The sequence below is a fragment of the Electrona antarctica genome (assembly GCF_951216825.1).
Source record: "Electrona antarctica genome assembly, chromosome: 8".
NCBI classification, from domain to species: domain Eukaryota; kingdom Metazoa; phylum Chordata; class Actinopteri; order Myctophiformes; family Myctophidae; genus Electrona; species Electrona antarctica.
The window spans coordinates 26,479,407-26,501,918 of record NC_136789.1 but is presented as its reverse complement, the minus strand read 5'-3'; the positions used below and the strand labels follow the sequence as shown (position 1 = coordinate 26,501,918).

Below are 22,512 nucleotides of genomic sequence, written 5' to 3'. Positions count from 1 at the left end.
TTTTCACATAATCACTATCCTCACCTTTATAGGACTGGGTTGCATTATCTTGATGGTCTATCTAATGTTTACCTCTCTGTGGCCACTTGCAACTCTATCCTTCATATGGCTGGTGAAGGACTGGAAGACCCCTGAAAGAGGCAAGTACATTCCTATTTCTCACTACTATTGACCATTTGCAGACCGCGGCCATCTTGCCATCAGAGTTTGGAAGCACTCGTTTTCAGTAAAGCAACGTCCTGCTGCCTCCTGCATTATGTGCTAATTCAAAACAGGTGGTACTACGCAGGGCAGTTGAGTGATATCTAACGAGCACTTCCAAACTGCAAGAATCACCTGCAAGGACAGAAAGTAACTCATAACATGTCTACAGTGGATTTTTATGAAACAAACACTTTGAGGATAGAAAGAGAATAATTCAAGCTTTTCGTACAGCTGCAATGTTGGTGAGTTTGACGTTGTGTAATACAACCAGATAGGACTTTTCTGTTTGGATGAATGGGCCGTCTATGTGCAAGTTGCACCTTGCCATTAACCATGGTTATTAAGAACTGTATGGACATGTTCAATTCTGTCTCCACTAGGGGGCAGGAGGACCGAATTTGTGAGGAACTGGACAGTGTGGAAGCACTTCAAAGACTATTTTCCAGTCAAAGTAAGGTGATAACTGTATTTATGACATACTGCATTTTTTGAGTGGTGCAAACCACTCCAATAACCAGCTTTGTCTGTACCCGTGTACCTGTACATGGCCCCACGTACATGTGAGCATGGTTGCTATGGTTAGTGTGTGACGTCACCGCACCACTCAGTTCACACGGGTGTGATATTTTATTTTTTGAGTGGTGCAAACCACTCCAACAACCAGCTTTGTCTGTAAGTGTCTATGTATGTGTGTACCTGTACGTGTGTGTACCTGTACATGGGACCCAAAAAAATGAGCATGGTTACTATGGTCACTGACATTACGTCAGACCACAGCTGATCAGGCTATATAAGACCTTGCACCACTCAGTTCACACGGGTGTGATTTTTTTTACTAGGGCCGATAGATTTAGCACTGAATTATTTTTTCTATCTAGTTGTTGTGTAGGCCTACTTAAAAATGTATAAACCTATTTCAAATATACTATAATAGGGAAATATGATTACAACTCAATACTAAATAACTGTTGTATAACTTAACAGGCAGCACAAATCTGTTTAATTGTTTTATTATTTAACACACAATATTAATAAAATATCATGTTACCTCAAATGTCCCTCCAGTTGGTGAAGACAGCCGAGCTGAATCCAAATAAGAACTATGTCTTAGGATGTCACCCGCATGGCATCATGAGTGTCGGAGCCTTTGTCTGTTTCACCACAGAGAGTTGTGGCTTCATCGAGACCTTTCCCGGCGTACGCTCCTGCCTGGCGGTACTGGCCGGTCTCTTCAGGATACCGCTCCTCAGGGAATATCTCATGTGTGCAGGTACGCTGTAAAACAAATACATCAATGAATTAATAATAATAATAATAAAACAACTGAGGCTGTACAACACTGGCATTTAAAGAAAGTATAGAGGGTATGCGCTTGACATCATCATACTCAGAAGTTATGCGGGAATGCCTACTGAGTGGCAAAAAAGGACTTTCTGGCCTTGACAGCCCATACATTCCCAAACAGAAAAGTCCTATTTGATTGCATTAACTGACTTTAAACATTAAATTCACTTTGTCACTCACTTTATGCATGCGCATACCCTGTATACGAATTGTATACCGTTGATTTTAAGTGAAAATGCAATTAGCCACATCTAACGTAAACATTTGAATAATTGAGACATTTAAAAATAAAAGAACAGTATTTTACATCCAGAACTCTTTCCATGTACCTTGAGTAGCCCCTGCCATCCACCAGAGGTTGCTATTGTAGTTTATGGATTTGACTTGCATAATTCCAGCCTTGGAATGTGTGCTTACTGCTTACAGCCTGATAAGAGTAAGATGGGGGGCAGAAGGTGCTTGAGCAAATCAAACGAGTCCTCTTGGAGCAGTGACAAAAACATCTGAGATACTACAGTGGTGCATAACAATAAGCACAATAAACTGTGAATGGATTTCATATTCTATACGGATCACAAATCATTTGTGCTTTTATTACTGTAGACATTGATCAGTGACCCAGATGGACATCTGAATTGATAAGGATGAAGGACAGCCTTGATTTATTTTGCATAATCTCTCACATGTGTTCTTTGACATATTTTTATTGTTCTTTTTTCCGATTCATCTGATTAGGCCTTTATCCAGTGAGCAAGCCCAGTCTTACACATCTCCTGTCAAAAAGTGGCAAAGGAAATGCTGTGGTGATTGTGATAGGAGGGGCTGCAGAGTCTCTGGCGTCCTCCCCTGGTATCAACACAGTGGTCATGAGGAAGAGAAAAGGATTTGTCAGAGTGGCACTCCAGTTCGGGTGAGCATAACCTATTTAGGCCCGACGTCGAAATCTAAAAAATGTCTTCTAAATCCTGACAGTTTTCTTGAAAAAATGTTTCTGTCAGTCGTTCTCAAAATTTCATGTCAAGGACCGAGAAAATATATGTAATTGGCCGCCGACATCCATCTGAAAATATAGCTAAAGTATAACATTATGCTTAAAACACTAAATAGGCCCATCTAAGAACACCTGAATAAACTTCAATTAAATGAGTGAACCTTAGCCTGATTATGGTTATTTGACACAATACGTGTTGGATTCTCCTCAGGGCTGACTTGGTTCCAGTTTACTCATTTGGGGAGAATGAACTCTTCCGCCAGGTGATTTTCACAGAGGGCAGTGTGGGTCTGCGGTTACAGAACCTGTTTAAAAAGATTGCAGGCTTTGCCCCCTGTCTTTTTCTTGGCGAGCGATTGGGATGGCTTCCATACAGGACTCCTGTCACCACTGTTGGTGAGTAATTTGTCATTTAAAGCTTAACTTTGCATGTTTGTTGTACCCAGCTATTTATTCTTCTAATACTCTCCTTTTAGTGGGAAGCCCCATCTCAGTGCCAAAGCTTGCTTTGGCTTCAGACAAAGAAGTGGACTACTACCATGGTCTTTATATGGAGGCCCTGACCAAGTTATTCCACGAACACAAGGTCAGCTGTGGACTCTCCGAAAGTCATGAACTTCGTATTATTTAGACATTTCACTCCAACATGAACTATGTAAACATAAACCCATCACAGAACTTTACACTCACAGGTTATGGGAAGTTTCAGGTAACAGAACGTTCTGGCAACACCCGACAATTAAAATATATATTTAAATGTGCTGACTGTGTAGTGTGTAAAATGTTTTGCAATGTTGTGTAGATGGTGGTGCAATTTACTGTACAGTATGTCCAATACCGTAATTTAAATGTGCCAAGTGGCAAATGACTTGGATATGCCATGTATATTTAAGAACATATTGACATCTGAAGTAGTTGGGAAAGGGAATATTAGTCTGTGGGACCCAAAGCATGTGCCGTTTCTCTGTTAAGGTTTCTTGTTGAGGTCTTGCATTTCCAAAAAGAGTTGCGATGCAACTTTGTTGTCTTTGAGTGTATTTGAGATGAGATTCAATTTATTGTCAATGTACAGTACAAGTACAGTACAGTACAGTACAGTACAGTACAGCGAAAAGTATATATTTCTGTATTCCAATCATTCAAGTAAATGTATTTATCCGACTACCATAGTAGTTCTAATCAGGGACAGGGTGATGCCCACTAGAGGGCAACCAATTTCCACAATTAATCTGTAAACTGTTTTCCTATTTTTGCCAGGTGTAAACCTGGCTTATTTTCTAGACTAATGCATAAGAGGAAAATGTGTCTATAAGAAAACTCTGAAGTATAAAGGACAGCAGTATTATACTGCAATGCTAACAGCAGCTAGACAATACCAGCTGCCTGTAGTACCAGACCTAATGTCAACCATGCAGTACATCAGGGGCGCCCACACTTTTTTGACTTGAGAGCTACTTTCAAAATGCCCAGCTAAACGAGATCTACCCACCAAAAAAAATGTCTCTCATTGCTGAAAAAAATGGTTGAAAAAAGTACCTTTGGAATAGTGGCGCTTATGTTACATATAAGGTGAAAATGTAATTTGTTGTTTTTTTTTGGTATATAACTTTGTAATGCTACTGACGTTTGTGTGCAACATTTGAGCTGACAGGCCATTATTATGTCAATCAATCAAGTCACCTTAATTCAAGTGATAGATTATATACATTTAGGGGCATGTCATGTGATCTACCTGCACAGCCTGTGATCTACTGGTAGATCACAATCTACCTATTGGGCACCCCTGCAGTACATCATGTCCGCGCACTGTAAAACAGCCAGCACAGAAAATGCTTTCATTTGAAGGCAAAATCAATTATTTTGTCCCTCGAGACAACAATGCAATTGACTCTTACTTCCATAGAGCAGAATAACTTGCAAACTCAAAACATCTTGTGGCTCTTACTGTCAGGTACAATCCTTATAGTTTACCCTTTACAAGTTAACCCCCATTAAAATAGTTTGACCAGTGAAATTTGCGTAACCAGTAACCACCCCACCTTTGTGATAAAGTAATGTGTAATAAGTCACACGCATTATTTTCCCCCACTCTCTCCTTACAAAATAGAATCTAACAAGAAATATTATATTTTTATTGGGATAGAAAAATTCAACCTGAATTGTCATATTGACACATTTTTATTTTTATTTTGAGGCATTACACATTGCAATAGAACATGAATCTAATTTCATAATAATTGCAAAAAAATATCAGATAATTCCTTTTGAAACGAACACAATAGGGCATTAGACTGAAGATCAGTTAAAGACGAAATTCTTCTTTTAAAAGAAGTCAATGTCATCTGGCGCATCCAGGTCACGATATTCAATGATGTTACGTGGATCACCCCGTGCCATTCTGTGATGGTAAGAAAAGAAACCGGTGTGAATTCCCAGTTACGGCTGAAAACTTTATGAGAAGGGTAGAAAGATAGTAATACTCCTAAGATGATCCATACACTGTTATCACCTGTTGTTGCGTGGCTTCCCCAGATAGCCACCTTGTCCTCGGAAGTTGTCATAGTTACCTCGTCCCCCTCCGTACTGGTTGGGCGGGTAAGGAGGTCCACCTTGTGGCAGAGAAGAAATATAAATACATTCTTGAGTCAGGACTCAGGAGGTCTAGGTATGAAGGACAAGATTCACTGGAATACATCCAGCAATGCCATACCTCCGAATCCCATCACAGGTGGACGAGGCTGTCCGAAACCCATCATTCCCTGGGGTGCTTGAGGTGGAAACGGCATGTTAGGGGTTCCTAGCAATCCTGGAGAAGACACACACACACACACACACACACACACAAAAACTATTCATTATTAAAGCACCATAGAGCTTTAAACCTCTTCCCATAACATTTAAAATAAATAAAAACTGGCCCTTACCTTGTCCTGGAACTGGCATAATCGGCATCTTAATTTCTGGGAGTGACGGCCTTTTGGCATCCATAAGGAAGGTGTTGAAGAAGGTCACCTCTTTTTTCACTTCTTCTATTTTGTCCCCATGTTTGTTCAATATGTGTTTGCGCACAAACTCTGGACCCTAGCAATTTATTTCAAAAACATATACATTAGCAACACATTGAGAAAAAACGATTCGTTTTGAAGCATTCCATAAACAAAACAAAAAAAGTAGAATGAATAGTAGGACTATGGTCTAAAATCCAATCAATATCACTTTGTGATAAAAGCAACCAAACATATACAACTATAAGATAAAGCCAGTGAATAATGTCAAGTATCATCCTCGTTAGGCGTAAACTGAACTCCAACATTCCTATACAAGCACACACACCTTAAATTTCTTGCCACTTAGGGGGCAGAGCCACTTGTCCTTCCCCAGCTCCTGAGTGTTGGCAGACACAAACTTCTCCACCTCTTGCTCAGGATCTTTCCGGCCCATTTTGACAGCCTCTTCCTCCGACAGGACCTCCTTCAAACTGAACAGGGGGCTGAGCTTCTCCTCCACCAACTTCTGCCACTGCGTTACTGTGTGCACAACAGACACGGTTCTATTTACACGGCTGATCCGAGTGCTTACAATTTCAGACAAAAACACTAAATAGCAGGCAGTATGGTGACTCGTAAATCATGATGGGAGTCGTCCAGTTACCCATTTTAACACAATTAATCAATTTTAGTATCAAAGGCCTACTTCCAACAGTGTCCTCATGCTGCACAAATGCACTGACCTTCTCCATGCGTGATGCGGTTTGGAGGGATGGGTCCACGCACATGGACCATACCACAGCGATTGGGCATCTCATCCTCACTGGGATATTCACAGGTGTTGTAGTAGTCGATGGAATGGACAATGCGCAGATAAAAAAGCAGACGGTCCAAAACCTAGGGTGTGACAGTGCACAATGTTTTTTCAGAGACTAAATGTGGCCATTTGATGATTTGCTGAAGCAACTTTGATGGAACACCAGATTATGATCCCATGTTCAGAATGTTGTTGTTGTGGGGCATCATACAACAGTATACTTTGATCACAGGTTCAGAATGTTGTTGTTGTGGGGCATCATACAACAGATTATGATCCCAGGTTCAGAATGTTGTTGTTGTGGGGCATCATACAACAGTATACTTTGACAGGTTCAGAATGTTGTTGTTGTGGGGCATCATACAACAGTATACTTTGACAGTGTTGCACAAAAAGCAGTACAACCTACAATCTCACAACACGTTGTGATGTGAGATTGTAGTTTTAGTGCTATCATCGTTAAAAAAAATTTACAGGCCTGGGCCGGCCGAGCGGTCCAGGCACCTAGGCTGGTAATCCAGCCTGACAGCGGGTCGCGGGTTCGAGTCCCGATCCTGAGGACCTTTGATGCGTGTCTTCCCCCCACCCCATCTCTCTCTCCCCCATTCCCTGTCAAATCTACCAATAAAGCCCCCCCCAAAATAGGGCCACCAGATGAATTTGAAAGTGGTCTGTGGTTTTATTTAACAGTTTAAGGGCCCCAGACGGAGGTCTCCGTCCCATTAATTAATTAATTACATGCGATGCCCTGGACGGAGAAACCGATCGCATCGCTCTGGGAGTGTCTGTGGAGTCGAAAATCTTAAAACGTTAATAACTCTTTATCTAATTCATTCTGTCCAATTCTAAGAAAAGATTATGTGTTAGACGGCCCACCACAGTCCCGTCGCTAGTCGCGGTAGAATTAATCATACCCCCCGTTGTTGTCGATCGCCAAAACACTCTAGAGGCGATCGGCCTCTAGAGTGTTTTGGCTACATCAAGCTACTTCAGCCACATCCGGGATAACATCCGGTCCGTTGCTAAATGTGCTCCGCTGCTATAAATCGCTGGGCGCTCTGATTTAATGGATTAAATAACCCCGGGCCCTCAAGGTGTTAACAAGCTCTGTTGAATAAATATGAACTAGATTCGATCCATTGGAATTTGGAACACATCCAATTTTTTTCATTTCCTGAAACGTAATGGTTTTGCCAGCAATGATAATAAATGCATTGTGTGTGTTAGAAGTGCATTCAGACCGTTACAAGCTTGTCGTCCCTCTCCACAGTGGTCTCTGTAGGGTTTCCATCTTTGGGGCCCTCCTCTGGGTCTGCCCCACTCGCACTGCCCAGGAGTTCCTCCTCCTCTGCACTCACTTCCTCTATCAGATAATCAGTGATATTCTTCAGGATGGGGTTCTGAGCTGGCAACTGTTGAACAATAAATCCATAAGGAAAGCAATTGGAAAAACAAAGTTGAGAACTAAGAACCAGGTGTTGTACTTTAGGTTGAGAAAGTACTGCACCTCAGTGCTCGGAGCCTCTTCCTGGAGTTTGTTGTTCCAAAGCTCGCCTTTGTCGTCCAAGGCATGGATGAGTTTGGCAGCCAGCTTGATGTCATTGCGGAGCACCCCTTTGTGTTGAGTGATGCCGTTAACATTACGCACCCTCCGAGCTAGATCCCTGTTCACACCTGGTATCAGCTCACAGTCGCGCAGCTGCAAACGGCACAGAACAGAAGTAAATTATCCACAAACAATATTATAGCAGATTATCCACATATCCATGTGCACATGGACTAGGTAATCAACTGGCACTACAGAAACACAATTTGATCCTGTCAAACATGCATGTAACCTTAAAGGTTAGTGTCTCATTAACTGCAAGGAGACTTACACGAATGTTCTGAAGGTTCCAGCAGACCTCCTTGATGTTGACACTACGATCAAATGTCACCCAGCAACGTCTGAAAAACCTGCAAGGACGCCACAAGCTTTGTTTAGAATTTGTGAGAATGTAATTCTCATGTTTACTCTTCCACAAATTACCTTCTAATTGATCCTTCAGATGTATAACAATTATTTTCACCATATAGAAAACAAGAACTGGGTTTTAGGTGAAAGCCTACCTGCGCTCTGGGTGGGGGTCGGACAAGCACACACGCAAGAAGCCAGGGTATCTCCGGCACAACTGAGAACAAACAAGAGCAACATTAAAAATGCTATGATGGCGTAGCCGTCTGGGCACCGAGGCTGGCAGGCCGAGTTCGAGTCCCGATCCCTACGACCTTTGCTGCGTGTCACTCGGCCATTTCCTGTCAGTCTACTGTTCATCGATCAATAAAGGCATAAAAGGCTCACAAATAAATCTGAAAAAAGAAAAAAAGCTATGCATTCATTGACTTATCTTCAGCCTTTTAATCTTAGCCATGAGATTTCTGGAACATTTTGCATTTAGTCACAATGTGTTGGCTATTATTGGACTTTATTACAAATGGCATTTTATGTGATCTGATCATTTTCTTCTGCTACTACATAAGCCATTTGTATTCATGTACATATCCTTTTGATTATCTGACCCGTTTCTATAATAATAATTACAGCCACTGCTTTATACAGTAAACCTGTGATATGACAATACAGTTGATGCTGGTTCGGTGTGTAAAAGCACATGACCTTGCTTCAAAGGATGTTTTCAAGAGGTTTTGTTTTTTTATATCTGGAGTCTGTATTGTTGTGATGTCTTGTATTTAGTAAGTAAGTATGAGGCCCATAGGGCTGTTTCTGTAGCGCGAGGCAGCTTGATGTACAAGTACACCCCCTGGACATGACGCTAGTATGTCGCAGGGACTTACCCCCAATCCAACCCTTGATGCTGAGTTTCAGTCTTTGGTATGACCCGGCCGGGGATTGAACCCTGACCTCCCAGTCTCAGGGCGGACACTCTAACCACAAGGCCACTGAGCTGGTCTTGTATTTAGATCACTGAATCTCCCAAGAAGATTTAACCTCGGGTACAATTAAAGAACCTTGAAATATATCTATTCTATAAGGATTCCATAAACACTGTTAACGTTCCTCCACTGGTCAACTCACAGCAATAATTTCAGCCTTGGAAATGGTGGGGGCAATACTCCTCATGAACAGAGAGCAGGTCCTGTGGAGAGGCCGTGGGCGAGGAGAATCATCCTTGGGTTTCTTCTCCTCTTTCATCTCCTCCTCGACATCTTCCTTAACGGGTTTCTCCTCTTTGCTCTCTTTATCATTGGCTGGGAGAAAGAAACAACATCAACTCTGACAGCTTCTTTTTCCTGTGAAGTGATTTAGTACAGGGGTTCCCAAAGTTTTGGTGTTAGCATTATGTTATGCTTTAGCTATTGAAAAAATAGCAGATCTACAAGCTCATAGCGCGCCACCGAGTGGCGCGCTACGAGCTTGTAGGTCTGCTATTTTTGAAAAATCGAAGAACGACTGACATAGAAACATAGCTTTTTCAGAAAACTGTCAGGATGTAGAATACATTTTTAGAATCTGATCTCAGGTCAAAATGGGTTAAGTCATACATTATTTGGTGTCTGTCTTTCCCACGACCCAAACATATTCAATTATATTCAGATATTCAATTCAATCATTTTAAGCCCCTTTTCAATAAACTGCCATTTCAATGAAACCGCCCCTCTAGTCCATGAACAACTACTTCAGACTAGTGCCAGTGTGAACCGCAGCATTGACCCTTTGGCTCACCTTCCTCACGTTCCTCACCCTCCTCCTCCTCATCCTTGTCCTCCACCTCTTCCTTCTTGATCTTGACAGGCTTGTCGGAGGAGACCGAGTCAGAATCTGAGTCGGAGTCGCTTTCAGAGGCGCTGCCTTCATCCTCACTATCTCCACTGTGTTTCCTCTTCCTCCTTGGCTAATGAACAAATTGCAATAAAGCAACATTAAGTGGATGATTGTTTATATATTTTCCTTCCTTTTGTGTGTGTGTGTGTGTGTGTGTGTGGTGGGAACGGTGATAAACACCTTCTTGGGCTTTGGAACTTCTTCTTTAACAGTCACTTTCTCCATGTCCTCTTTGATGCTATTCCCTTCAGAGCCTCTGGCAGCACCCTTGTCCATGCTGGCATTGTTGACCTCCTGTGGCACAGATCACAGACATCAATGCAGCACACAGACATGTTGACTGCAACACCAGTTGGCTCAAGCCAGCGCCGTTTAGATGAGAGTTGTGACAACTCCGTTCACGTCATGGGGCCAGTCCAATTCACTACATGGACTACATTGACTTCTATTGGCGTAGTGTGACAAAGTCCTGGACCGGAAGTTAGCAGAATGCACTGGACTCAGGCTACACCGCAACAGCCCAGCTTTAATGATCTTAACCCATTCTGGGCGGGAACCCCTTTTGGTGTTTTAACTAAGGATTATGTTATATTTTAGCTATTGAAAAATAGCAGATCTATAAGCTCATAGCGCGCCACCAAGTGGCGAACTACGAGCTTGTAGGTCTGCTATTTTTGAAAAATCGTGAAAATGCGGCACAAATCTTTGAATATATATTCTTTATTATTAGTTATTTTTTTAAATTTTGACGTCAGGCCAAAATGGGTTAAATCCCTATATTTTAGATCCTTTTTTTAGTAATAGTACAACATAAACATTACAGAAACTTTAGTTGTCACTGTACAATACTTTAAAACAGGTGTCATGCCTAAAATTGTCAATATTTATTTGCGCCAACCTCATTGAAAACAATGCATTTCAAACTCCAGCTTGTCACACTCAAGGGCTGCATGAACAGCGCTCTGTTTTCTGCCCTCTCGATGACGCCACTCTTCTAGCCTACACCACTCTGACTCAAACAGACAGAGAAGACAGACTGTACCTTGTCTTTCTCTCCGGGGGGCTTGCCGTCTCCATCCATGGCTTTATAACAGACAGAGAAGACAGACTGTACCTTGTCTTTCTCTCCGGGGGGCTTGCCGTCTCCATCCATGGCTTTATAACAGACAGAGAAGACAGACTGTACCTTGTCTTTCTCTCCGGGGGGCTTGCCGTCTCCATCCATGGCTTTATGCTCCTCCCTCTTGGGCGGCTCAGTAACAGTGGCCAACTTCTCCCTCTCCTCTTCCTCCTCGGATGGCAAGTCCAGGATACGAAGGTCATGGTCAGTCCCTCCCTCCATCTTTATCACAGCTGGGAGAGGGGACATCATGACTTAATATGCAGCTACTTATCATCAATGACCAATATGTTTTGTAGGGTGGCCAATTTTGGGTGGTAACTAGATTACAAAATAATTTTTAGAGGGTATAAAATAGTGCCCAAGATACTAATGTAGGTCAATAATAAATTGGACCAGTAGTTAAACCATTAACTACTTAAAACCATTAACTACTTTAACCCATTTTGGGCGGGAACCCCTTTTGGTGTTAGCATTATGTTATGCTTTAGCTATTGAAAAATAGCAGATCTACAAGCTCATAGCGCGGCACCGAGTGGCACGCTACGAGCTTGTAGGTCTGCTATTTTTGAAAAATCAAAGAACGACTGACATAGAAACATAGCTTTTTCAGAAAACTGTCAGGATGTAGAAGACATTTTTAGAATCTGATCTCAGGTCAAAATGGGTTAAATCTGGTGTCCCTATTTTGCGTACGTCATTGGCAATAAGGGCAAATCTACAAGCTCACAAACTTGCAGATGGGTGCTTGTAAAATCAGCATTTTTTTTTTTAAATATTTAAATACTAAAATATGGCTTAGGATGCAGGTTTTTATAAATGTATGCAGATAGACAAAACAAGCAAGTGTCCCTGTATTGTACTTCACCTGCATCCAGGACCTTTGTGATGGCTGGGGTGCGGTCGATGTCCAGGGAGACATTATCAAGCCAGCCATTCTCCATGAGGAACAGGAAGACATTCAGGCGGTTCTGCAGTGCACTGTGAGCCTCGGCCTTCAGTTGGCTTGCTTCATCTGGGTGGTATTTGGACCTGAACCTGTGCCCGGTGTTAAGTTTCAGGACAGTGGTGGGGAAGGGAATTGGGGGGGGTTGGGTGGAAGTGACACACAGGTTAGATAATGAATGGCATGTATAGTATCTTACAGCCGTGTGGTGCAATAATTCTAATTACTCTAGTTACAAACAATCTTCACATTTTGTTTTTCCCAAAAAGCACTCAAGCCAATAACTAGAGCCAGACCAATGACAACCACTGAATACAGATGTTTTGTTTATTATTATAATAATTTAACCACATAGCATCCCTATTCTGGGCATGTCATCATATTAGGCTAACATTTGCCTATTATTAAATAGCATACATGTATACATCTACAAGCTCACAATGTTGCGCAAGTACGCAGTGAAGCTTGTACCTCCTTTTATCAAATTGATAAAAGATTTAAATGTGTTAATCTCACCCCAGCTGTACTTTGTCCTTATGTGATAAAGACAACCACTAATATAATCACCTTAAAGGGATCAGCAAATGGCAACTGCAAGGCAATAGCCTGGAAACCAGACGAAATCTGCCACAGCTACAAACAAAATGCCCTGGGCAGATTGGTCTGGCACTCCTAGGTTTTAAGTACATTTCGCTCAACCCAGGTTTGTTGGGTGACCAATCACAGCCCACTATTCAAAGAGACATTTTTTTGCTGAGATGTTCAATTCTGTTTGTAACGGCCCCTTGGAAATGAATCTTCCACACCAACCTAGCAAGGCAGCACAACCTAAAATCACCTTCAGTCAGTCCAAGTGGTCAAGCCCTGTTCAAGTATAATAAAAGCCACCCAATAAGCTCAGAACACAGTGTAGATCAACTAAGTTTTAGAAAACTTCACATGCCGAAAATAGGGACACTAGGTAGTGTTTAAAAATTGGGACACGTCAGCTGCCTAATTGCTGATACAGACATCAAATACCAGTAATTGCCGATATATCGGTCGGGCTCTACCATCAATAACAGTTTTCTTACTTTCAGCTGGACATTTGAGTCCTATTTGGGAAGAGCAAATAATGCATAGACATCAGTGAAACTCCCCATATCTATGTTTAGAACTATCACATTAAAGAACGTTATTACAAATGATTACACTGCCTAATCCTTACTGCAGTGTTAGGTCCTTCAGTGAGTGTATGCATGTCTGTGATTATATCTAGTAATTGCACATATCAGGAACTTGTGGTCAGCTCACCAGAAACAAGGTTAAAAACACAACAGGGAGAAAGATCATGATTGAAAATGTAAACATTCATCTATATTTTAAATCTGTACATATTAAAAAGATCAATTTTTACCATTTAGTGGACTTAATTTACCTTTTGTTCTCCCAGTTTAATAACAAATAAATACTGAGAGGGATCTCTCTCTTCTGTGAAAATGTGCTCCACTTCACCCCATGGGTGTGTCTGTATACACACAATTTCGGTTTGGGATTCGATTTAGTCCGAATATAAAAAGAAAATAGGGAGGAAAAAAAAAAAAGAAGCATAAAACTCTAATGAACACGAAAAAAGGGCTCCATGCGCGGAAGACCACTTCACTGACTATCTAGGATCCCTGGTACTGTGTGTCTAAGAGCAGCTGCATTGTAAGCAGTGCATTCCCTTGCTGTCTACAGTCGGAGCGAGTCCGGCGGACGAGATCCACGTTCTCTCATCTTCCGAAAACAAGAAAACAAAAACCTGTCGTGAAGGTAGCAGTAGGAAGAATGAAGGGGAAAAGGAATGGTTATGTCAAAAGAAAACACAACATTGGCAATTAAGCATGAGCCCTAGACTCTGCTGTGAAGTAACAAGTGTAGTAAGCATTGACAGACATCATAAAACTGAATCTCTGTACGGTTAAGCAGCAGAGCAGAAATAAGCATTAGATAAACACTAGTAGGGCTGCACGATTCTTACTAAAATGTATTCTCAAGATGGGACGATTACTGTCTAGACAGGCTTTCAACGGACAATAGTGCTTGACTTAAACATAGCACAGTACTTTATATGAAAGTGCTGGTCTCTTAACACAAATAATCTTTTCCTCTATCATTTTAGAACTCTTAATCAAAGTGATTAACTTTTATCGACAGCCAAGAACTGTACTAAAGTTTCTCAGTCAAAAACAACAGCCTAACAATATTTTAAGCCCGATTTATTTTCTGTCGTATGAAATGACGTGACACATTGTGAACTTGTAGAGCTGCAATTGTTGGCGGGCAACCGCGCTAAATAAATCAACACCGTGAACGCAGTGCGACGTCAATGGAATCGACATTTAAATGAAGAAATTTAGATTAATCGTCCAGCCCTAATTTACACACTTACTTAATACTCCGGGAGGTGAGAAACCTCAGCCTGGAGTATTAAGGAAGAGCACAATGAACGAAGTGTGAATATGATCAATAAAGAAACGTTAATAAAGAAAATGTATCAAACAGTAAACCTTTTTTACTAAAACATTATGTATATGAAAATGCACGTCAATGGCCAGTAATGAAATGCCTGTAGAAATGTTGGTCATGGGCTCAGTTCTAGAATGAGGGTGTGGGGGAGGCTGCCATGTTTGCATAAAATTAGTTTGCCAAGTTTTGTTTGAATACACTCCCAAGTTAAAGGAGAATTCCATACTAGAAGGCTTTCTTACCTTAATTTGTAGTTGTTACGTCCCCACCAAAGAGGTCCAGGTGTTATATTGTGCAAAAGTGCATTATTGGCTATTTCCCCTATCATAAGCCCTCAATGAATTGCATTGAATTGAATGGGGCTATGGGGTGTTATGCTAATTCGCTTATTTCCATCGCTCAAAAATCAATATTTTTGTATATATCCTCTCTTCCTAATGTAAATAGTGTCCCGAGCGGCACACTTTACTACTTATTTAGATGGAAATAAGCGAATTAGCACAAACCCCCAACCCGCATTGAGGGCTTATATTAGGGGAAATAGCCAATAATGCACTTTTGCACAAAATAACACCTGGACCTCTTTGTTGGGGACATAACAACTACAAATAAAAGTAAGAAAGCCTTCTAGCATGGAATTCTCCTTTAAAGATGGGACACTATTCTCATTGATGTTTACATCACATTTAAATTAATCACAATATAAGTTATGTTAAATTATGTGGAATTTAATAACATTTGTGTTCTGGAGGAGCCACCAATAATTTCAATTATATTTTAATTTGTATTTTATTTTAAACACTTGGGTCACAGATTCAAATTGACAGCACAATGTCCCTTGATGGAAACACACCCAGTCATCCACCATTAGAATCTGGCCCAATTAACACTGACAGTGCCATTTCAATACAATTTTTAACTTATGGATAGAATACAAAACCTACTAATATTCAGAGGAAATAATTGAGTTTAAGCACAAAGAATGACACACATACCACTCCTCGTCTTTGTGAGCCAAAAAGAAATCCTGCATCTGCTGCCGGCGGAAGTCAATCTTGTATTCATTGTAGCGCTTGACAGCCTCCGTTTCGTCTACAGAATCGTCCAAGGACAACAGGAACTCCTTAAAGGTCTTCATTATTGGAGGAGGGGGGCCATGGTCCATGTCATGGATGTTTCCAAGCCTGGTGTAATGTTACATAACATAACTCATTAGTTAGGAGTTGTTCCCAAACAACGGGTTGGGAGTCTGGGACCCTTTTTTGGGTCACGAGTAGATATCAAAGTTACTCGTACAGTGCACTACCTGGCTGGCAATAATGGTTGTAAGCTGGCACACCATTACACGACTACTTCCAGTAAACCAAACATGGGTGATGCTCGCAACCTCTCCTTCACACCGCAGAATGCATATTGTAGAATTGGCTGAGCATCTCTGTACTGTATCCTACATTCATCTCTGTACTGTATCCTACATTCATCTCTGTACTGTATCCTACATCTCTGTACTGTATCCTACATTCATCTCTGTACTGTATCCTACATCTCTGTACTGTATCCTACATTCATCTCTGTACTGTATCCTACATTCATCTCTGTACTGTATCCTACATTCATCTCTGTACTGTATCCTACATCTCTGTACTGTATCCTACATTCATCTCTGTACTGTATCCTACATTCATCTCTGTACTGTATCCTACATTCATCTCTGTACTGTATCCTACATCTCTGTACTGTATCCTACATTCATCTCTGTACTGTATCCTACATTCATCTCTGTACTGTATCCTACATTCATCTCTGTACTGTATCCTACATTCATCTCTGTACTGTATCCTACATCTCTGTACTGTATCCTACATTCATCTCTGTACTGTATCCTACATCTCTGTACTGTATCCTACATCTCTGTACTGTATCCTACATATCTGTACTGTATCCTATATCTGTACTGTATCCTACATCTCTGTACTGTATCCTACATCTCTGTACTGTATCCTACATCTCTGTACTGTATCCTACATCTCTGTACTGTATCCTACATTCATCTCTGTACTGTAACCTACATCTCTGTACTGTATCCTACATCTCTGTACTGCATCCTACATTCATCTCTGTACTGTATCCTACATTCATCTCTGTACTGTATCCTACATCTCTGTACTGTATCCTACATTCATCTCTGTACTGTATCCTACATTCATCTCTGTACTGTATCCTACATTCATCTCTGTACTGTATCCTACATCTCTGTACTGTATCCTACATCTCTGTACTGTATCCTTCCTACATCTCTGTACTGTATCCTACATCTCTGTACTGTATCCTACATCTCTGTACTGTATCCTACATCTCTGTACTGTATCCTACATTCATCTCTGTACTGTATCCTACATTCATCTCTGTACTGTATCCTACATTCATCTCTGTACTGTATCCTACATTCATCTCTGTACTGTATCCTACATCTCTGTACTGTATCCTACATTCATCTCTGTACTGTATCCTACATCTCTGTACTGTATCCTACATTCATCTCTGTACTGTATCCTACATTCATCTCTGTACTGTATCCTACATCTCTGTACTGTATCCTACATCTCTGTACTGTATCCTACATCTCTGTACTGTATCCTACATCTCTGTACTGTATCCTACATTATCATCTCAAAGTGAGCTAATCATATTTAACCGTCAACCTTGAGTTGGGGCATTAGGATTCGTCTTTTTGGAGGCAAATTTTAAAGACTGCTCAATTACACAACAAGAGAAAAGACAACCTGCACGACTTCATACTGTTGCATGACACCTGTTGTTGACACACCAAAAGCAGGGTGTGTGTTACAGAGCCCTGATAACTCTTACCTTGCCTGGATGGGGATGCCGTGGTGAGGCTGCATTAGGTGGAGGTCAGGGTGACCCCAGTGCTGAGGCGGGGCATAGCTGGGGCCTCCACCACCACCACCTCCACCACCACCTCCATATCCCATGTCATATCCGCCATGGTAAGGGTCTCCACCGTGGTCATCCCTGCTCAGGGGGAGACTGGAGTTTTAGACAACAACAGATGCTAGAAGATGTACAGTACACAATAGTTAGAACACCGTCATCACATCTTACCAGTCTCTCCTCATGCGTTTCTGCTGGGGACTCATGTCATGTCTGGGCGGCGAGAACCTCTCCCTGCGACCTCTCTCATAGTCGCGGTACTCTCCGCGGCTGCGCCGCTCCCTGCCTCTGTCCCACTCCCGATTAGATTGGCGCCAGGAAACGAAAACAAGACAAAACAAAAGTAAGTACACATACATGGATTTTCTGAGAAACAGTAAAACTCACTTTTGGGAGAGTGGGATTTTGTTGAGCTCAAATAGTCCCTCTCATGACCGATTTATATTTGGTTGTGTCATGTCGCACCCTGAAAATAGACGATCTACAAGCTCAAAACGCATCAGATTCACAGCATGGCGTTTTGAGTGCGTAGGCCAGCTATTTTCGGTATGCGACACTGGTGCTAACTAACTATAAATCGCCCTCTCAAGTATGCAACACCCCTCTTTATCACCTGTCATTCCAGTCGTCTCGGCGTCTGTCCTCTCTCTCTCTTGAACGGTCGTAGTCACTCCTCTCTCGTCTGAACTTGTCTCTCCTCCTGCGATCGTATTCATCATCGCTATCCGCCATCTTCACGAAAAGACAGGATAGCTAGGTTACAATGAGGAGGTCAGATGATGGCAAGTTACCCGACAGTGACCAACGGCAGCCACACCCCCTATACTTAATAAAACAGACCGAGGTTGCAACTGTAATATTCAACCTGCCGTAAAACAAGACGTGTGGGAGAGCGCTTGTTTAATAGAATCTTACCTGCGCAGGTAAGACACCCAAAGAAGAGGCCGACGCAGCGCGACGCCCCGTCACGCACGGCCTTCTATTAAACAAGCGCTCTCCCACACGTCTTCTTTTACGGCAGGTTGAATATTACGGCAGGAATATCACTTGTGGAATATTGTGGACAGAAAGTAGCTCATAACATGTCTACGGGGGATTTTTATGAAAAACAAGCTCGGCAGATTGAAAGAGCATAATTCAAGCTTGGACTACAGCTGCAATGTTGGTGAGTTTAACGTCGTTTAAGACCAGCAGATCGCAAACGCAATATGATGAGTGGGGAGTCAATGGAGGGTATTGCAACTCTATATTCATCCCATTGTAAAAAAAATATAGAGTTGCAAATTGCGGCTACTGTACTTGGTACACTCTTCCCCCCCTCGCACTCTGCACCCCCCAAAATAGCCGATATATAGCTCATAACACATTGCGAGCGAACATTTTTAGAACTATTGTTGGCGGCGACATTACTGTACATACATTTCACGTATTCCAAATACACAGCCAGCCATAGATTGCTCCTATGCCCGACCAGGTAGCAGATGCAATGATCGTGGCTGTATTAAACGTTGTGGCACTGCGTGTGTACTCAGCTCAGTCTACTCATCCAATAATTAATCCCCCCCCACCGCCCCCCCTCCCCCCCCCCCCCTTTTCCCCTCACTGTAAATGTTTTTTCCCTTTTTACCTCCATTATGATGAATTCCTGTACTGTTCCTTGTCTATATAGAAGTGTCTATTTGTACGTCTCTTAATGTTTTGATGAATTGAACATGGTGGACCCTGTTGTAAACGAATACTGGACAACTCACCCCGGTGAGTTGTCTTCACTTTCTGACATGTCGGGGTGAGTTGTCTGTACTTTCCGTGGCACCCATTACAGTAGGCCTAATTCAATTTCGGATCTAACTATCGGTTCCTACAGACGTGCGCAGTCACGGCTAATTATTTATTTATTTAACAGTAAAATCCGGTGAAACACTTGTAAGGAGTAGAGCGTCTCTCTCACTCTCTATGCAGCATTGAGGGGGGGGGGGGGGGGGGTCGTTTGTGGATAATGTTTGCGCTTCAAAGGCAGAGTCTCACGGCTGTACAAAGTTGCTAATTAGACTGCACTCCCAACGCATGCATGATCAATCAATCACAGTTCTATTATAGGCCTACTTATACTGACTGAATTACATCTGAATAGCAAAGCAATATTGACCCCCCCCCAACAACGATGATGATATGGCTACTGCTAGTTATACATTCGCATGTGAGAAATTACAAGTGACCTTATATAACCATTCAGCCATCTGGAGTAAGCAAATTAGGAGGGGTTCCGTTCACATTTCTTCAGAAGTTTAAAACACACACACACACACACACACACACACACACACACACACACACATCTCCATTTTGGCAAGAATATGCTTGGAAGATGGAAACAATGTTGCACATTCATCTAATCATATGGGTAGGCTACTGGGTAGCCTACATACAAACAATAATGTTTGTATTTGTAAGGTTTATTAAATGTATGAATTTGACCTTGACATACTTAAAGGGGAATAGCACTCATTTTCGACATTTTACTGTGTCATAAATATATTTACATCTGTAGCCTATATTGTGATTATGCTATCATGCCTTGACTTAATTATACTTATATATTATTGTAGAAATTGTTGTTGTAAAATTCTGAAAATAGACTTCAATATCCAATAGGAACTATGTCACCATTAGTTCTAAATTCACGCCTTTTTTCCATTACTGGATACATTTTTCCCTTTATTTATTTAGTTCTTTATATGATGATTTCCTGTTTTCATTTCATAGAAGTGTATATCTTTACGTCTGTAAATGTTCTGATAGATTTAAACCGAAATACCCTAATGTAAACAAGTCTTAGTGCTTTTTGGTCTGCTTTTGTTTGAAATGTACCCTAGTGTGAAATAACATCATAATAATGTATGATCAATCAATCACAGTTCTAATATTCAGTAAAGTATTATTGTGCAATATTCAGTAAAGTATATAAAAGAGCTCAAAGGCTACATATTCAGTCAGACAACTCACCCCGAAAGTGAAGACAACTCACCCCGAAAGTGGCCGAAAGTTAAGACATCTCACCCCTGAAAGTGAAGACATCTCACCCCTGGTGAGTTGTCTTCACGTTCGGGGTGAGTTGTCCTGACAACTCACCAAAAGAGGCAAAAGGGGTGAGTTGTCTTGTTACCTTGTAAACAAGTGTAATGCTTAATTGGGTCGTCCACTCACAGTTAACAGCCTTTGTATTGAGTTTGTGCTTAGTTGAAATGTACTGTAATTCTGCAAACTGTTAATACAATTTTCAATCAATCAAATCAATCAATCAATCAATCGACTTAATTTGGGCGAGCAGTACACAAATGCAGCACAACAATGTTTAATGCCGCCACGATCAGTCTGCTACCCGGGTGGGCACAGGAGCGATCTATGGCTGTGTATTTGGAAATTGGAATACATGATGAAATGTAATATGACAGCTGTTCTAAGGCTATATCCTGGGCAGTGTTTTACCAGATATAATGCATTAAATCCTCATTAAACAAACAATGACAAATTTTAGTCAAGGTGCCAAAGTGAAGTGAGTGTGCACTGAGGGAGAGTGATGTAAAGTTGTAAACTCAACCTGAGCTCAACAACAAAGCTATAGTTTAAGTTTGGCGAGTTGTTTAAGTTTGGCGAGTTATGCGATTTAATAGCCTTGGATCAAGACTATCATATTTGATCGATTAGTCTTTATACAATGCTAGTGATTCCCATGTTTTATAATACTTTGTTTCTGTATTTCTTACGGATGCTGCTCACTATGCTTCAGTAAACATGCAATAGGCCTTTACAATGACTCGACTGCTAAACATGTATGATCCTCTTGCCCCTTCTGGCTGCTTAACAACCTTTTTCTTCCGACATAGAAACTCTGAATGGAGCACTAGAGAGTTTCTGAATAATCTCGAGGAAACAAAGATCAAAGTGAAAAACACTCCTTTGCTTGGAGGACATTAACCAAACATTACCGCCACTGTTTTGCACGACCACGTTCATGTAACTATCGCACTTTATCCCCCAAATAAACAAACCATGTTACCATCATAATAATCTACCTACGAGTGAATCGGCATTCTTATAATGCAAACATATACATGTAAATGAAATAAATACCTATATTAGCTTGCGTGCTACTAGCTCTCTCTCTCTTGGCTTTGATCTTATTGTTCTCCTCTGAGCGTGCGCGAGCCGCGCTCCGACCGGGCCATGTGACTTCCGGTAGTCTGGACAGTCTGGACGCCAAATAACATAGTTTACAGTTTACTGCCCCCTACCGTTCAATAATAAAATGGTCCCAACTCCGATCAACCACTTGAAACTTTATTTAATCCGTTGTTTTCTCTTTACATTTGTCTTTCACGATCACATATGACCCTAAAATACACTGTTGAACACCATTGAGTCTGGACTGCCAGACACTATGCAAAAAAGGACATATATCAAACAAGCATCAGCCCAGGCCCAGCCATGCACCATTGATGCAAATGCAATGAAAAACAATTAAAGAAATAAACAGCCAGAAACATTCATTCTTAAATTTATGGATTTTATAAACTGCAATAGAGGTGCAGTCAAATCAAATTTAGCTGATGTTACATTTCTGTGAAACTGTTATTTATAGGGCCTATCAAAGAGGCAATAATAAAAGGCTATTATTATACTAGGTTAGTAGGTTTGTCTTCTCTCTATATTATTTTCTTTAGCACCCCTAGGCGTCTAATTAAGTTACAATGTTGTTATTGACAAAGGTTCATAGTTCTTACTCTAACTTTGCACTTAGCCTACAGTAAGTCCCTCTGGCTATGTTGCCCTTTCTTTCC

At 41.3% G+C, this 22,512-nt stretch overlaps 3 protein-coding genes across 6 annotated transcripts in view; 1 reads left to right on the top strand and 2 right to left on the bottom strand.

The window, feature by feature from the left end:
* nyap1 (neuronal tyrosine phosphorylated phosphoinositide-3-kinase adaptor 1) overlaps nt 1-152 on the bottom strand; it is a 65,068-nt gene extending 64,916 nt beyond the window's left edge. Inside the window, exon 1 of the mRNA XM_079507747.1 lies at nt 73-152. Coding sequence (XP_079363873.1) covers nt 73-150 — 78 coding nt within the window. The 5' untranslated portion in view covers nt 151-152. The remainder of the gene's footprint in view (nt 1-72) is intronic.
* Nucleotides 153-1,257: 1,105 nt separating this feature from the next.
* Nucleotides 1,258-3,802, top strand: mogat3b (monoacylglycerol O-acyltransferase 3b; the record flags this gene model as incomplete). The annotated part of the gene is made up of 5 exons (XM_079508958.1): nt 1,258-1,474; nt 2,284-2,458; nt 2,751-2,935; nt 3,016-3,125; nt 3,797-3,802. 5 exons carry the CDS (start codon nt 1,258-1,260, stop codon nt 3,800-3,802), a joined length of 693 nt encoding a protein of 230 aa, XP_079365084.1.
* An 855-nt stretch (nt 3,803-4,657) lies between these two features.
* Nucleotides 4,658-21,925, bottom strand: srrt (serrate RNA effector molecule homolog (Arabidopsis)). 4 transcript variants are annotated; one of them, XM_079508617.1, is made up of 20 exons: nt 21,806-21,925; nt 18,289-18,406; nt 17,846-17,990; nt 17,591-17,755; nt 15,718-15,906; nt 12,155-12,324; nt 11,353-11,519; nt 10,347-10,460; nt 10,068-10,236; nt 9,420-9,592; nt 8,453-8,514; nt 8,221-8,299; nt 7,851-8,042; nt 7,585-7,755; nt 6,270-6,423; nt 5,873-6,066; nt 5,464-5,620; nt 5,250-5,345; nt 5,038-5,148; nt 4,658-4,937 (listed from the first exon to the last, which is right to left on the bottom strand). In XM_079508617.1, the coding sequence occupies exons 2-19, from the start codon at nt 18,404-18,406 to the stop codon at nt 5,045-5,047; spliced, it is 2,619 nt and encodes an 872-aa protein (XP_079364743.1). In that variant the 5' UTR covers nt 21,806-21,925; the 3' UTR covers nt 4,658-4,937; nt 5,038-5,044. The 4 variants fall into 4 exon arrangements, with proteins under 4 accessions (XP_079364743.1, XP_079364741.1, XP_079364742.1 ...); XM_079508615.1 differs by having other exon boundaries at nt 5,049-5,148; XM_079508616.1 differs by having other exon boundaries at nt 5,049-5,148; nt 18,289-18,427; nt 21,806-21,912.
* Between the last annotated feature and the right edge of the window lie 587 nt (nt 21,926-22,512).